This window comes from Salmo salar, chromosome ssa14 (genome assembly GCF_905237065.1).
Source record: "Salmo salar chromosome ssa14, Ssal_v3.1, whole genome shotgun sequence".
NCBI classification, from domain to species: Eukaryota; Metazoa; Chordata; class Actinopteri; order Salmoniformes; family Salmonidae; genus Salmo; species Salmo salar.
The window spans coordinates 10851425-10868471 of NC_059455.1; the positions used below are offsets into that span (position 1 = coordinate 10851425).

At 43.9% G+C, this 17047-nt stretch overlaps 1 protein-coding gene across 2 annotated transcripts; it reads left to right on the forward strand.

Moving 5' to 3' along the window:
* Positions 1–202: 202 nt before the first annotated feature.
* Positions 203–16671, forward strand: dis3l2 (DIS3 like 3'-5' exoribonuclease 2). 2 transcript variants are annotated; one of them, XM_014139403.2, is made up of 21 exons: positions 203–314; positions 1854–2659; positions 2802–2932; positions 3147–3200; positions 3282–3383; positions 4404–4578; positions 4738–4778; positions 5026–5255; positions 6350–6523; positions 6756–6835; positions 6990–7102; positions 7249–7356; positions 8950–9183; positions 9472–9551; positions 10155–10338; positions 10598–10684; positions 11045–11192; positions 11561–11691; positions 12202–12306; positions 13055–13159; positions 14246–16671. In XM_014139403.2, exons 2-21 carry the CDS (start codon positions 1891–1893, stop codon positions 14342–14344), a joined length of 3150 nt encoding a protein of 1049 aa, XP_013994878.2. In that variant the 5' UTR covers positions 203–314; positions 1854–1890; the 3' UTR covers positions 14345–16671. The 2 variants fall into 2 exon arrangements, with proteins under 2 accessions (XP_013994878.2, XP_045549810.1); XM_045693854.1 differs by having other exon boundaries at positions 307–536.
* The last annotated feature ends 376 nt before the right edge of the window (positions 16672–17047 follow it).

Below are 17047 nucleotides of genomic sequence, written 5' to 3' on the forward strand. Positions count from 1 at the left end.
AATCAAAGATAAAACTGTGACTTACGGTATCAAATGCTTTCTGAATATCCAAAAATAAGATAACATGGAAGTCATCCAATAGATCACAATACTCAACCACCTTAAATTGTACATGTCAACTTCAATGCAGTAGGGTCGTCCCAAGGATCCCGAATAGCATGGACCATTTCGCGAACGGCGTTGTAAACTTTCTTTCCCAGCATGCACTTTGACCCAACCCCCGGAAATAGTTTGATGTTTGCTAGTAATTTAACTAGCTAGCAAAAGCTACCTAATTGATTTCACGAAGCGAACAACAGCAGGACAGCATTCAGGTAATGTCGTCTTGTTTATAGCTATCTACTTTTCGTATGACCAACTATCATTTACAGCTGACTTGTTATACAAAGTTCAAGTTTGGTTATATCGACTAACTTAATAGCTAGCGCTGAACAGAAGCAATATTGGCGAGTTATAATAGCTACTATTGCTAACTGGATATTTAGTTCAGCCTCATGACATGACTCAGGAAAATTGATAATCGACACCTATAATTGGTGAGTGAAAATAAAAACGGAGGTGTATGAGGTTGCTTGTGTTTCTAGTATGACTTACGTTAGGTAGTGAGTCTAGTTAGTTAACTAGCTAAGTTACATGATCTTAGTTAGCAAATAACTTAATGTCATGCATGGCTAAATCAAATTAGTGTTTACAGCTGTGTCAACTTGGCCACAATCTCTGACCACACGTCAGTGCAGGACTCTCAACCATGTTCCCGGAGAGCTAACATTAACCTGTAGATTTTCAATCCAACCGTCGTTTTAACTAACCTGATTCAGTTTATCAACCAGCTAGTTATTAGAATCAGGTGCGCTAGATTAGGATTCGGTAGTTCTCCAGGAACAGGGTTGGAGAGCCTTGCATCAGTGTGGATAGAGGGATGGAGCCAAATAACCTTGGAGGTAACGTAAACTAGCTAGACAAAGCAGCCTTTCAGTTTAACAGATTGGTCTAAGTGGCAACTAACTAGTCTACGTATCTGTATAATTGTATACATGAGTTTATTTCTGGGAACGCTGTTATATCCACGAATTTTCACATTGTTTTTTCCACTGAAATGTTTGCTTATGGGTACCTTCATGTCTAAAATATTGTTTTCACATTTTTAATTAATAGGTTTTAGCTGTGTATTAAAATGGGGGGGGGGTGTTGCAAAATGCTATCAATTGTTTAGGTGGGATGGAATGTTCGTATACTGTATTTGACAATATGTGGTTGTCTCAGCTAACTATCTTAAGATCAAAGTGGCTTTGGATAAGATCATCTACTAAATGACCACGTTTACATACAAATATCCTGTTTTTATTCAGGATACTCAAGTATTCTGTGTTTGAGTTGACACATTTAATAAACATCATATACTGTTTACAATATCCCGAAAAAGGTTATGAGAAACTCAGATAAGATGCCTGGGATATGTTGTTCTTAGATGGTATACTATGGCATGTAAACGTCTTGTTTTTCGTGGTCTGCACAGGCTGTTTCACCTATCATGTGATGTACTACAAAAAGTAGGCTACCTGCTCAGTTCGATCCACCTAAATATTTATTTAGCTGATACTCCGTACTGGACCATGTAGTCTACTGGCTTAGGCTACTTTCACCCCAAATGTAATTTGTTTTTGCTTATTTCTTACATTCGGTAGGCCATTTGTTTAACTATAGTTAGAAGGGAAGCTGCATCTAGGCCTGTCCTAACTTGTTGCCCTGGAAGACTAATAAAGCAGTGCTCACCAGAATAATGTATTACATTGATAGAATGAATGCGTTAGCAAACTCGTTACACCGGTAAAGTTGTCTGTTTTTACTTCTAGGCAGTACTCTCACAGAACAAGGACGTATCTTAGGCAAATGGATCCTCCTCATCAATCCAAGGGAGGCAACAGGCCTCGTGATGGCAAACGTGGACCAAGCCAGTCCACTGTCCCTCATCAGAAAGATGCCTATGCCAGACTCCTCAGCCAGCATCATAGCAGCAAGTTCAGATCCTACCTGGACCAGTATGTCCAACAACAGGGGGAAGAGAGGGGGCCGAGCGAACAGAGGCAGGGTTTAGCATACAGCGAAAAACAAGACATACCGCAGAGAAAAAGGGACCAGGCGTTTATCGAGTGCTCTGACTCGAGTGACTTCTCGCCTTCGCCTATGAAAGGTAAGGGAGGTGAAGAGAGCTCTCTGTCCTTGTACATGGACAAGCTGAATAGTCGGGGAGCCCTGCAGGAGCCGGAGAGGAGGCAGGGGGTTTCCGACAAGCAGCGACGCGGGGAGAGGAGGGACACCAACACCAGTCAGGATGGAGATGTGGAGTCCGGTGAGGAGTTTGCCTCCCTCAAACAGAGGGACTCCCAGCAGCAACAACAGATAAGAAATAAAGACTACAAAGACCATGCTTACAAAGTGCCCACAAGTAACCAAGGGAACAAGGACATGAGTTATGGGGCATCCCCGCCGAACGCCTTCTCATCTTTCCCAGCTCAGGCGCAAGAGAAGAAGAAGTCCAAGAAGAAGAATGTGCCAAAGACCAACGCAGATAACAAGAGAGGTGGGCCCATGTATCCTGACTTCGATGCAGACATGTCAACATCCCCCCTTAACAAATCCAAAAACATGCAACCACAAGGTAAAAATGGTCTTGATTAAGTGAATATACTTTTTGAATTACCTTGATCTCAAAGTTGTCATATGTGATCAAGCTTTTGCGAGCATTTGCAGTTGAAGATGTAGGTGTTGGATTGTAATCCGACTTCTATTTTCATCTTCAGGTGTTACTACGCCTTCTGACAAGGGTAAGAAGACTAGAGGAAGCCAGGGAGGATCAAAGAAGCAAGTGTTTGAAGCGTACATGACCACAGAGGACGTTTCCCACGGCCTAAAGAGAGGAGAGCTCATTCAGGTGAAACTAGACATTCTAAGACTAGACCTTCATATAAAAAAAAAAGATTGGTGTGAATTATTGTATCAAACCAAATAACCACACTAATTAAATGGTTACTTGTTTACCAAAGATCAGAAAATTCTTACCTAAGGCTTTATCGGTCAAAGATTATCCAACACGATGGCGTGACAAGTTAAGCCTACTAATAGAAACATTTCCATTTTTTTTTCAGGGATCCATAAGAATCAACCCCAAAAAGTACCACGAGGCTTTCATTGCAGCACCGGTGAGTGTTTCAATAGAAATATACAGTAGTTTATAGGTGTTGGCAGTAATATTTGTCTAATGGGACTGTGCATCTCTGCAGGATGGCAAGCGGGATATCTTCCTGGATGGAACCGCAGCCCGCAACAGGGCCCTGAACGGGGATGTAGTAGTGGTGCAAGTTCTCCCTCAGGAGCAGTGGAAGGTGAGCTCCATGGAGGAAGATTCCACCTCAGCAATGTTAAGAACAATGTTAAGAACACCTTCCTAGTACTGAGTCGCATCCCCCCTCTTGCCCTCAGAACAGCCTCATTTCGTTCGGGCATGGACTCTACAAGGTGTCTAAAGCGTTCCACAGGGATGCTGGCCCGTGTCGACTCCAGTAATTCCCACAGTTTTGTACATTTGGCTGGATGTCCTTTGGGTGGTGGACCATTCTTGATACATACGGAAAACTGTTGAGCATGAAATCCCCAGCAGCGTTGCAGTTCTTGACACACAGCGGTGCACCTATTACCATACCCCGTTCAACGGCACTTAAATATTTTGTCTTGCCCGTTCACCCTAGGAATGGCACACACACAATCCATGTCTCAAAGCTTAAGTCCTTTAGTGTGTCTCCTCTCCTTCATCTACGTCGGTTGAAGCGGATTTAGCAAGTCCCATCAATCAGGGATCATAGCTTTCACCTTGTCCGTCTGTCATGGAAAGGGCAGGTGTTTTGTACACTCGTTGTAGAGCAGCTATATCATATACACTGCTATGTAATAGGAGTATCAGTGTTTACCCTACATTCAAGTGGATTTAGGTGGGTTACGACCAACTGTCAATGGTTATGACCAACGACTTCTGCTTATGGCACTTAAGTTTGTGAACCACTCGTTTATATCCACTGAAGCAATAACTTGTCATGCTCTTCATAATATACACCATTTACCCGCTGTTAGGTTCAAGCTAGATTTATTCACCTCACTGGATGTTGCACCGGCAAAAGACCCCCTACACGTCACACAAGCACATATATTTTCTGACTGAGGCCCCCTTTGTACTCCTTCTGCTCAAATACAATGCACATAGACCATTCCATCTAACCCGACGATCACTACTGCCAGGTTAATTATACTGTTACAAACAGACCGAAACTGGCTCAAGTCAGATCGTCTCCAACACTGCTGATGCACAGTGGCTATCCTAAAAACAGAACTAAGTGGTTGTGCGTGTACAGGTTGTGAAGTCAGACAGCGAAGGCGTGAGCGAACCAGAGACCCAGTCTGGGAGGAGCCAGACACCAGGAAAGAAGACCAAACGCCCCCCCAGTCCTGATGTCATTGTGGAAGCCGAGACTGAAGCTGAGGAACAACTGGCAAAGAGGGTGGAGAACATCAGCCTCAACGCCACAGGTACAGGGATTTCCCCTCAGCAGGTTTAATGAAACCACACACCTTTATGGCAAAAGTTCTCTAAACTGTGTAGAGCAAATCCATTTGACAGAAATAGGAAGTGGACACTGATATCTTCCAGCACTTTCCCCAATTAATTTTGCTGTTCTGCCTCTGCAGAAGATGGAACTAAAAAAGAGATACTCCAAAGGACTGCTAAGGTAAGCATTTTTATTTTGAAAATGAATCCTTATGGCTGCTGTGCTATTGCATGAAAAGACCTACTTCTAGTCAAACATTTTAAAAGAAAACGTATTGATTTCCAACAAACATCTCGCGCTATAGAAACAATTGCATTAAGACCTATCCTTCTGTCAAAGGGTTCACTTCTCTTTGTTTTTTAGTTTTTTTCCATTAGTCAAAATCGATGTCCTTGTGTCCTCTTCATCTGCGCCTTCTCTCTCCTAGGTGGTGTACATAGTGGAGCAGAAGCACTCGCGGGCCGCCACAGGCTTCCTCAAGTTCCTCCCGGACAAGCCCTTTGCCATGTTCTCTCCTGTCGACCACCGCGTGCCACGGGTAAATGTTCCCCTGCCAGATTGCCCCCACGACTTTTGCTCCCGCCCGGGAGACTACGCCAACATCCTGTTCATCGTCCGCATCACCAGCTGGCCAGACGACAGTAACTTTGCCGAGGGGTATGTAACGAGTCACTGCCTCACTCTAGGGAATTGTCTGTATCCCTACCCCGTAGCATTGTGTCTCGTTCGTTTATACTTCCCCTCACTCGTAAGTGTTTGACTTCATGGCTCGTAAAATAATTCTAGAGTTTATTAGGTACACCCATCTGGTACAGGGTCGGACCCCCCCCCCCCGCTTGCCTCTAAACCAACCTGAATTCTTCAGGGCATGGAAATGTTGGTATCAAGGGACCAAACAAGTACCATGGAAAACATTCCCCACGCCATAACACCACCGCCACCAGCCTGTACTGTTGACACCAGGCGGGATGGAGCCATGGACTCATGCTGCTTAGGCCAAATCCTGGTTCTGCCATCAGCATGACGCAACATGAACGGAGATTCATTGGACCAAGTAATGTTTTTCCACTCCTCACTTGTAAAGTGTTGGTGATCGCGTGCCCCCTGGAGCCGCTTCTTGTTTTTAGTTGATCGTTTTTTTTAACATTGCAGCAAGTCTGAGCCCGGCACAATGAAGTCAATTGTGGTTGGACTCCCTCTAAAGTAATTTGTCTGTCCTAATTATTTCATCAAACAGTGCGCTTAAAGCATCCGACAAGCTGAAAAAATACAATCGATTGGTGAAAAGAGCAGATGACGAGCTGTCGACCCCAAGGTTTTAATTTTGGCATGGACAGCCCTAGTGAAAGTCCCATGAGGCCGGACGTTTTTGAGGTACCGGAACCGGCGCGCCTGGCACAGACGATCCTACCACGCTCCGTCTCTTAGGTCACTCGTTTCGCCCATTCTAACTTTCAATGGAAATGTAACTGAATGCCTCTGTCAGCTTTATATTGCAAACCACGGCCACACTACTCACTGTCTGTGGGAGCTAACCTTTTTGGTGAACAGTGTGGTGTACCTGCCCACTGAGTGTTAGTGCTTGTCTGTGAATTCTAGTAGGGGATGATGCACTTGTGCTTCTAGAGGATCAGCTCTACAACACTCATTAGCTATATAATACACTTATATAAAGTTACATCGAAGCACACATCTTGCACATATCTATCGGATGCCGACAGTCCTCCTTATCTCTTTCCCCCCCCCCCAAGTCGACTTGCTAAGACTCTGGGCCAGGCCGGGGAGATTGAGCCGGAGACCGAGGGCATCTTGATAGAGTACGACGTGGACTTCTCTGAGTTCTCTGTCGAGGTGCTGGGCTGCCTGCCCCAGAAGCTGCCCTGGACCATCCCCCCTGAGGAGTTCGGCAACAGGAGAGACCTGAGGTGAGTAGAGGACGCTCACAAATACCGCATCCATATCAGAAAGTTCTCAGACACAACGCCGTCAGTTGTCATTGACGCCGTACACAAAGGCTCTCGCATGCCCAATTCCGATGGAGCCACTCAATGTACATATGTATTGCGCTGTTGTCTTTGCCTTTTTGTAAGTACTAATTTGACACAACTGAACAAGTGAAGACAACACTCATACACTGAGTTATTGTTTTCTATTCAGGAAAGAATGCATATTCACAATTGACCCAGCTACCGCCAGAGACCTGGACGATGCGTTGTCTTGCAAACCACTGCCCGACGGTAAGCCATTTTGTGTTCCTTTTGGAAATAAAGCATAGGGAATGCAATTTTGATGGTTTATTAATGCAGACGTGTTTTGAATTTACTCATGTTTCTATTTACTTGTGGAAATCATCAATGACAAAGTTCTCCTGTAATGTTCTCTCTTTGTTAGGCAACTTTGAGCTGGGTGTCCACATTGCTGACGTGAGTTATTTCGTGGAAGAAGGCAATGCGCTGGACTTCATCGCCAGTCGGCGAGCCACCAGTGTCTACATGGTTCAAAAGGTCTTCGTTTGTTATTACTAAATTATTCATGTATTAGTCAATTGATAATGAATGTATAATTGGAGCAGGTAAATTCTGACTATTAGATACTGTATGCCCAGCTGGTAATTAAGTTAACTGTTGACGTTGGCCTGTGGCACTCCCAGGTGATCCCCATGTTGCCTCGTCTGCTGTGTGAGGAGCTGTGCAGTCTAAACCCCCTGACTGACAGACTCACCTTCTCAGTCATCTGGAAGATCACCCCTGAGGGCAAGGTACAACACCTTCATACTAAGTATGCTAGTGTGGCCATAGAAACAGGAAGGTGTGGCACTGTTTCTATCAGATGGCTGCATTGTGTAATTGTATTGCATGGAATTTATATGTATGTATGTATGTATGTATGTATGTATGTATGTATGTATGTATGTATGTATATGTATATATATGTATGTATATGTGTGTATATATATATGTATATATATGTATATGTGTGTGTGTATTCAGACCCTTTCCCGTCTTCCACATTTCGTTACGTTAGTCTTATTCTAAAATGGATTAAAAAATAAATAAAATCCTCAATCTACACAAAATACCCCATAATGACAAAGCGAAAACAGATTTTTAGAAATGTTTGCTAATTTATACAAAATAAAAAAACACCGCATTTACTTAAGTATTCAGACCCTTTGCTATGAGACTAAATTGAGCTCAGGTGCATCCTGTTTCCATTGATCATCCTTGAACTGTTTCTACAAGTTGATTGGAGTCCACCTGTGGTAAATTCAATTGATTGAACGTGATTTGGAAAGACGTGTGTATTTATAAATAAGTTCCCACAGTTGACAGTGCACGTCAGAGCAAAAACCAAGCCATGATGTTGAAGGAATTGTCCATAGAGCTGCGAGACAGGATTCTGTCGATGCACAGATCTGGGGAAGGGTACCAAAAAATGTCTGCAGCATTGAAGGTCCCCAAGAACACAGTGGCCTCCATTCTTAAATGGAGAAAGTTTGGAACTACCAAGATTCTTCCTAGAGCTGGCTGCCCGGCCCAACTGAGAAATCGGGGGAGAAGGGCCTTGGTCAGGGAGGTGACCAAGAACCCTATGGTTCTGCTGTGGAGATGGGAGAACATTCTGGAGGAAACCTGGCACCATCCCTACGGTGAAGCATGATGATGATGATGGTGGCAGCAGCATGCTGTGGGGAGGTTTTTTAGCTGCAGGGATTGGGAGACTAGTCAGGATCGAGGGAAAGATGAACAGAGAAAAGTACAGAGATCCTTGATGAAAACCTGCTCCAGAGCACTCAGGACTTCTGGCTGGGGAGAAAGTTACCTGCCAACAGGACAACGACCCTAAGCACACAGCCAAGACAACGCAGGAGTGGCTTCGGGACAAGTCTCTGAATGTCCTTGAGTGGCCCGGACTTGAACCCGATCGAACATCTCTGGAGAGACCTGAAAATAGCTGTGCAGTAACACTCCCCGTCCAACCTCACAGAGCTTGAGAAGAATGGGAGAAACTCCCAAATACAGGTGTGCCAAACTTGTAGCTTCATACCCAAAAAGACTCTAAGCTGTAATCACTGCCAAAAGGTGCTTCAACAAAGTACTGAGTAAAGGGTCTGAATACTTGTATAAACTGAAATATCACATTTACATATTTTAAAAAAAATCTAGAAACCTGAATTTGCTTTGTCGTAATGGGGTATTGTGTGTAGATTGATTTAAAAACAACTATTTAATACATTTTTAGAATAAGGCTGTAATAAAATGTGGAAAAAGTCGAGGGGTCTGAATACTTTCCAAATGCACTGTATGCAGGTGTGTGCCACGTTCACCACACTCCATTTCTACCCCTCTAGATCCTGAGTGAGTGGTTCGGTCGCTCGGTGATCCGCTCGTGCATTAAGCTGAGCTACGACCACGCCCAGAGCATGATCGAGGCCCCCGACAAGCTGTTCCAGGCAGATGAGCTGCCCCCCTGTGCCGCCGAGCACCCCGTGGACGAGATCCACCAGGCCGTGCTCAACCTGCACTCCATCGCCAAGAGGCTCCGTGCCCAGCGCTTCCAGGGCGGCGCCCTCCGCCTTGACCAGGTCAGAGGGCACTGCATAGTATAGGACAGCTGTGTCATGCCATTTTTGTGCTGTAGTCAGGTCTCAGAATAGGAGTGCTGATATTGGATCAGTTTAGCCTTGTAGATCACAATGAATGAACAGGGGACCTGATCCTAGATCTGCACTGCGACCCTGAGACACTTTTTGAATTTAAAGATTTACAAAACATTTGTCTATTTTTACTATGTGGAATGAGTAGGGAGGATTGTAGTGAAAGGGCTGAGAGAAATCTCAGAATGATGACTATAATCTCCTTTGTTTTTGCAGTTGAAGCTGTCTTTCACTCTAGACAGAGAGACCAGTATGCCCCAAGGATGCTATGTCTACCAGTACAGGGACAGCAACAAGTAAGTCAACCCCACCAATACACATACACCGAGTGTACGAAACATTAGGAACACCTGCTCCTTCCATGACAGACTGACCAGGCGAATCCATGTAAAAGCCGTGATCCCTTATTGATGTCACTTGTTAAATCCACGTCAATCAGTGTAGATGAAGGGGAGGAGACGGCGCACCGGTTTGAATCAAGAACTGCAGCGCTACTGGGTATTTAACTCTTAATAGTTTCCAATGTGTATCAAGAATGGTCCCCCACGCAAAGGACATCCAGCCAACTTGACACAACTGTGGGAAGCATTGGAGTCAACATTGGCCAGCATCCCTGTGGAAAGCTTTCAACACCTTGGAGAGTTCATGACCTGACGAATTGAGGCTGTTCTGAGGCCAAAAGGGTGTGCAACTCAATATTAGGAAGGTGTTCCTAATGTTTTATACACTAGGTGTACGTGCATACATACCCAAAGAGTCAGCTCCCTAAGCAAGCTAACGGAATTAAAGTGAGCTTAACGGTGACGGTGCTCTCAGATGGAGATACTATCCGATTCTATAGAATGTCTTGCCTGTCAAGTTTTCTTTTAATGCTTTTTTTCTCTGTCTTCTCTCCCCAGGTTGGTAGAGGAGTTCATGTTGCTGGCCAACATGGCCACGGCCCACCAGATCTACCGCTCCTTCCCCAACAAGGCCCTGCTGCGACGCCACCCCCCGCCCCAGACCAAGATGGTGGACGACCTGCAGGAGTTCTGCGACCAGATGGGCCTCAACATCGACTTCTCCACGGCCGGGACGCTCCATGTGGGTATCTCCAACTCCCAGCATGCACTCTAAAACACAAGTCTGTCAATGGGAGGCCTACTCAAAAATAACAGAAATGCAGAATACAACTTTAAAACAAATGTTCACGTATGTTTTAAGTGGGTTTGTTTCTTTTTTTAACTTGTCCCTTGTCCTTACCATCTCCCCCACATCGCTGCTCATATATTAATATACAATGTACACACTCATTCTCTGAAGCACATAAATTCAGCCGGAATGCATTCTCCCCCCCCAATAGAAAAGTTTGAATGAGACTCTTGGTGATGACGAGTACACCAGCGCCAGGAAAGAGGTCCTGACCCACATGTGCTCCAGACCAATGCAGGTTAGTGTGTGCCACTACCGTCGTCTCTCTATACTGCTTCCTTAGCAGTCCTATCGCTGGTATCTCTTTCTTGTGTCCCTCCATTGGCTTCCTGTATCGGTTGTATCAGTCCACCGCTAGTCTACTGGGGCCCTAGCTCTATGTATATCTGGATTGTCCCCATGTGTTTTCCTCTTGGGCTGCCCCCAGCTAGCCAAACAACATGTCCAAAACATTTAGCAAATGTATTTGTATTATACTGGTTAATGTCAATGGGGTCTTGTTGTAGGCTACCTTCTACTCTCTCTAACCTATTTTGCTTTTGAGCCAACTTTAGAAATGTCACTGTGACCAATGATATGTGAATGCTTCTCTCCCCAGATGGCTATGTACTTCTGTACGGGGGTGTTGAAGGAGGAACTCCTGTTCCGTCACTACGCCCTCAACGTACCCTTCTACACCCACTTCACCTCGCCCATACGGCGCTACGCTGACGTCATCGTCCACAGGCTGCTGGCCGCCTCTCTGGGTGGGTGGCGAGACACTGTGCTGTGTGTGCGTTTTACCCCTTAGAGGACAATGGCTTCGTTGTGTTAAGAGGGGTGGACCGAGGGCAGGGGGTGTCTCAGCTGTGGGGTAGCACCCAGAGAAAATGTGGCTCTGGTGGTGGAATAGCAATGTGGTAAAAGACAAACGCGTCCCTTAGATTCCAAAACACCCTGAATCTGAGCAGATGTATTTATTTTTGTCCCGGTGTCTGTCTGAGATTCACTACTTATTGACGGTGTTGTGCTGCCATCTCTATAAGAGAGAAGTAGTTGAAGTTGACTCCAGTGTGTGTCGTTTTGCCTGTCTTGTCTTTAAAATACATTCTTTGCCTATTTCTGGTTTGTGTAGGCTGTGGTCCTCACCTGGAGTTGAAAGGGGAGGAGGTGCAGAAGCAGGCGTCCCACTGCAACGACAAGAAGACGGCCTCTAAGAGAGTCCAGGAGCTCAGCTCAGAGCTGTTCTTCAGTGTGTTCGTCAAGGTACACCCAAGACACTGCATAATGTTCCCACTAGAGCAGGGGTGTTGAACTCCTACCTTATCAGGCCCGGAGCCTGTTTGTTTTCTCTTCTACCTGATCATTAATTGCACCCACCTGGTGTCCCAGGTTTAAATCGGTCCCTGATTAGAGAGGAACAATGAAAATCCAGTGCAACCGGCGTTGACGTCCGGAGTTACATTTGAGGGCCCTATACCAGATATGGTTTGAAATACTATTTGTTTTATTTCAAATACTATGAGCATTTAATTGAGCCTGCTTAGTCTTAGATGGGTGGTGTACTTTTGGGACTGGTCTATTGGTTCCATTGTACCAGGCAACCTTAATCGAGTGCATCTGAACTATTTGAAAGAGAACAAATACTATTTGAACCCAGGGCCGTTACTCACATCTCCAGTTAGGATTCGGACCCTGGTGTTGCATTCAGGGCAACCCAAGCGTGGCAATGTGCAGAATGTTATTTGTCGTGTCCCCCCCCCCCCCCCCTTGCAGGAGAGTGGTCCTCTGGACTCTGAGGCCATGGTGATGGGAATTCTGGACCAGGCCTTCGACGTCCTCGTGCTGCGCTACGGGGTGCAGAAACGCATCTACTGCAAAGTGAGTGCCACTCAAACCACTGCAGTATTAGTTTTGTGTGACGGTACCAGATTATCTGATTTGAGATTTGTTGTCTTATTTACTGCTTGGGTCCGTGTAGTGCCAAACACGACGGCTGCTGATTTGGGGCACACCGTATCAACTTTTCAAATGTTTCTTTTTTTTTATTGGAAAAGTTCAGAAAGAACCTCTCTATTTCGGGCCATTTCTGACAGTTGTCTTCAATTTTGTGCCGTGTGAACACGACCCAGGTTACCATTCAGATACCACATCAAGCTTTATGGTCCAAACTATAGTCTTTATCGTGTACTATGATATACATGATAAGGTCCGACAATGGTCTAGAGAGAGAAGAATTGTTACGTAAACATTTTGTCGTCATTTCATAACTTTACACCCCAAGACCTTGGCTGACACTGCATGATCGCATCCATTTGTCAACTATTGCACTACACAACTACAAAAAATAAGCTTTAGTCAAATTTGAATGACATTTACGGATACTAAGTTGAATGAAATCAGGTTCATATTCAATAGACATCAAACGGTAGAAAATGGACTGAAACGGGGAGGGACTACCTGGACTAATTTGTTTTCTGTTGCAAAACATTTATTTTTATGTTACGTGCCCTGATGAACACAACCCTGAGCTATGATGGAGTAAATTATTCTCCTGTTTTGGATGAACAGAATGAATGCGGAGGTGTGTAGTTGGAGATGTGTTAAGTTGTGTTGTCATGTTCTTCAGGGTCTACATGGCCTGGAGACGTTCCACTTCCACAAAGTGGGGAAAAGGGGGGAGTTGACTCTGGTGTGGGCCGCAGAGGAACCCGGGAAGCCTAGCGTACGGCAGGTAAGACCTAGGGATCGTGCCAAATGACTTTTCTATTTTTTTTAACCGGCATCTAATAGTTTTCCTATAAAATGATTAGAACATTTCATAAAAGTCCAAGTGAAATCCTATTGTGTGGTATGTCTGCTAAGGGGCAATGAAGTTCTACCTCAGTCGTACAGTAGGCTTAGGCATCTTCAATCTGCTTTGTAGCCGCCCGACCGGGCAGGTGAAATTTTGTCCCGAAGACAACCGTTAAGTGTACCTTGCATTAGTGACTCATTGCAAAAAAGAAACCTAGCCAAGTGATCCCAGGTCTTCTCCCTCCATTCTCTTTTCCCTCTGGTACGTCTCACTAAATTTCTATCCGACTGCTCCCTCAACGCAAGATCGCCTCACCCAAGCTCCCATTAGGCTTACGGAAATTACTGCTTCTAGAAAGGGATCTAGCCTCCCGAGTGGCGCAGCGGTTTAAGGGACTGCATCGCACTGCTAGAGGCGTTACTACAGACCTGGGTTATTTCCCGGGCTGTGCCACAACCGGCCGTGGTCAGGAGTCCCATAGGGCGGTGCACAATTTGGCCCGTGTCGCCCGAATTAGGGGAGGGTTTGTCCGGAGGGCACCTTACTTGGCTACTTGTGGCGCGCCGTGTTAAGCTGGCAGGTGTTGAGCGCGATTAGGCGGGGTCATGTTTCGTGGGACGCGTGACTTCGCCTCTCCCGAGCCCGTTGGGGAGTTACAGCGATGAGACAAAATTGAAAAAAGGGGGGGGGATATAAAAAAAGGGATTCACAAGCAAAACTCTAGATGAGCTACATTCCAACTACTGTTCCCAGAGGCCCCAACCATGATACATTGAATGATTAAGCATATTTGCTACAATAACAGTTCTCTCTATACAAATCCAAGAGCTCAGCTGAACAGTGTTTTGGTTGGATTGTTTTGAAGGCGCTAGACCGCATTTTTTTAAACAGGTTCTCTTAAACAGTAGAGCATTGAAGCCCAACCACATATTAAACCAGACGCTGAATGCCAACAGAATGTTATTATTTTGAGTGTCCTCTGTCACTAACAGAGGGTTGTCCTGTTCCGGTCTCTCCTTCTAGGAGATCTCCATCTTTAGTCTGGTGGATGTGCAGCTCAGGGCAGACGGAGCGCCTATGAAATACAGCGCTGTCATCAAGAGGCCTAATGAGACGGCGTAATGAATACTCTCATGTGCCCCGAATAACACACACACACACCATATCACACATTCTCTGACAAACACACACAGCACTGCCGAAGAAGCTTTGGCAGTATTTTGACGTTGACTACACAAACAAGCACGTTTTTTTTGTTGTTTTTATATGTATTAGAAAAGCAACTTTTTTTGTAGTTTTAACTTTACAGTTCAATTACCATTGAGGAGCCGAGGCTGGACCATACCACTGAAGCAGTGGTATTGTTGTAGGGCCTGGCTGCTTAACTGTGAAAGCTCCAAGACTGTGCAATGAACTTTTTATTTTGCAGTTTTTACCTTTTATGAGGTCATTTTTAGATATTATAATTATATACACAGTCAATGTGTGAAGATGGCTTAAACTATTTTTGGGTTTAAAAGTTTTATTGAAGCTGTTCTATTAATGGCAAGTGTACTGTAACTGGTCATTTCAGTCGCAATGCAATTGTCGTTGTTTATTTGTAGTTGTAACCTAGCAAGAGCTTGTATGCTTTTCCACTTCATTTCATAGTATGACACTCGTCCCCACATGTATCTACTTTAAAGGCTCGACAAAGCGTTCATAAACCTTTCATAAGAACTTTGTAGAGGCTTCAGTTATTTTAAAAGTGAATTCACACAATGAATAACGTCTGACTTTTTGCCAAATGCTTTGCCACCCGTTTATATAGCAAGATGTTTGCTTATAAATTGTTTCTGAAGCATCTAGAATGTCTTGTGTAGTTGTTTTAAAGTGAGACCTGAAATCCTTGTTGACAGAACTGTTCCTTAGTAAAAAGATGAACCTACCCTATCCACTAATACTGCTGTTTATATTTTTATGGCAGTGCATGCTGGTATTTACAGCGCAGATTTTAAGCATGCTAATCCATTGTGTCTCAAAGTTGTCAAGCGTGTGACTTGACTTGTATCGTGACAGTTTTGGCAGTGACTCAAAAATAATGGCGTACAATGCTGCTGTGAACTACCTTGTGAATGTGAGGCCTTGACCATTTTGTCTACCATAAAAATCCTTCTAATGGCATGCATGTCCAAAACAATACTGACACTTTTTTTTTTTTTTCTGTCTTTCATCTCAAGATCTCAGTATTGTACATGACAGTAATGATTTATAAATCCTGTATTGTTTTGGAGGGCAGCCATCTTAGTGGTCTTGCTCCATAAGCAGGTGTGCCTTTTTCCGTAACATTGCTTTTATTTCGAGAGTAAAACAATCTGCTTTGGTTTACATTGTAAATGCAGTTAAGCAAATATGTATTAAGACCCATAAATGTTCTGCAAATTGTAAGGTGCCAGTAGCAAGGAACTCCTTTAAACTCTCGATACCATGTTCAAACTAACAAATCAGATGTTGATAAAGAAGTATATGTCTAACTAGTAAGCTGTAACTCACTCCTCAATTTCTGTTTTGTCTTTGTGACAAGATAGGAATTACAATCTGGGTTTAAAAAAAAAAAAAAAAACGTTTTTTTTCTTCAATAACTATTAAACCTTTTTGCCTTTTTACTAAGTAATTACAATTTGAGTCAATTAAATATTAGCAAAAACAACCCATTTCCAGAGCTTTCTATTTAGAGGGGTCTGTTTTTGTTGGTGCGATTTTAAAAGCTTGTGATTGTCTTTCATAATCGGGTCACCGAGAGGAATTGAGTAGTGGGCCTTTAACAGGAAAGGGAGAGCTTGGTGGTCAGTCCACACAATACCTTCTTTCCTTTGCGCTTGTTTTACGTAATATATTCCATTCATTTTGCCCACGTAATCTATGCCTTACATGAAAATAAGTCAGGCTTTAAAAGGGTAATGCCTTTTCTGTTTCAGATGTAAGATTTAGGATTCAAGCATCTTTTAATATATATATTTTTTTTTTACTGTGCTCCCCGTTCCATTTGTGTGACGTTAGTAATGTAGGTGTATTTGCATTGCCTGCTCATGGAGATGCCAATGTATAAACTGCAGTGGTTGTCAATGTCTCAAACCTGTATTAAGAGTCCACGATAACAGGGTTATGTTCAATAGGAAGAAAATGTAATAAAACAGTGAAACATATATATATATACCACAAGAACTTGTCCAATAAGAACATTTTTGTTTACCTTTGCAAAACATTTTGCGTAGTTGTGCTCTACTGAACATGACCCAGGTGTTGTCCTGTGGCTTGGGGAGTGGGAGGACTGTGCTGTGTTAACATGTTATACTATCCAACTGGACACACAATATTAATGTATTAGCAGTGATCACATAGGAATTAGTGTAAAAGTGTACTTGATGTGGCTGGCCCCTGTGAACCAAATAAACATCGGCTTCACTAAATTATTGTAGTACTGTCCGTTTTGTACCGTACTGAATAAAAAAATAAAAAAAAACATTTAATAAAGGGCGTACCTATGTGAATTCTTACCAAATCAGTTATTAGAGAGCTCTTGTGCAATAAAGATGGAGAAATGAGTGTGTCAAAGTTGAAATGGTAAAGCATTGGTATTTGTCATTCGACTTCACAGCAATCCCCACACCCTCCTAATCATCATGACAAGGAAGGAACGTTTTTAATTACTGCGAAGGACTGACTGTGCTCAAAGGGTAGTGACTATTGAGGTTAATAGAGACAATGACCCATTATGGTTCTCTTACCTAGGCTACCTTAGTTGAATGCACTAAATTGCTTGGGATAAGAATATCTGCTAAATGA

Excerpts from the sequence above, each read along its gene's own strand:
- dis3l2 (XM_014139403.2), top strand. The coding sequence starts at position 1,891 with ATGGATCCTCCTCATCAATCCAAGGGAGGCAACAGGCCTCGTGATGGC. Across the intron at positions 3,384-4,403 it reads TCCCTCAGGAGCAGTGGAAG|GTTGTGAAGTCAGACAGCGA; the intron begins GTGAGCTCCATG and ends GTGCGTGTACAG. Across the intron at positions 10,339-10,597 it reads CCACGGCCGGGACGCTCCAT|AAAAGTTTGAATGAGACTCT; the intron begins GTGGGTATCTCC and ends CCCCCCCAATAG.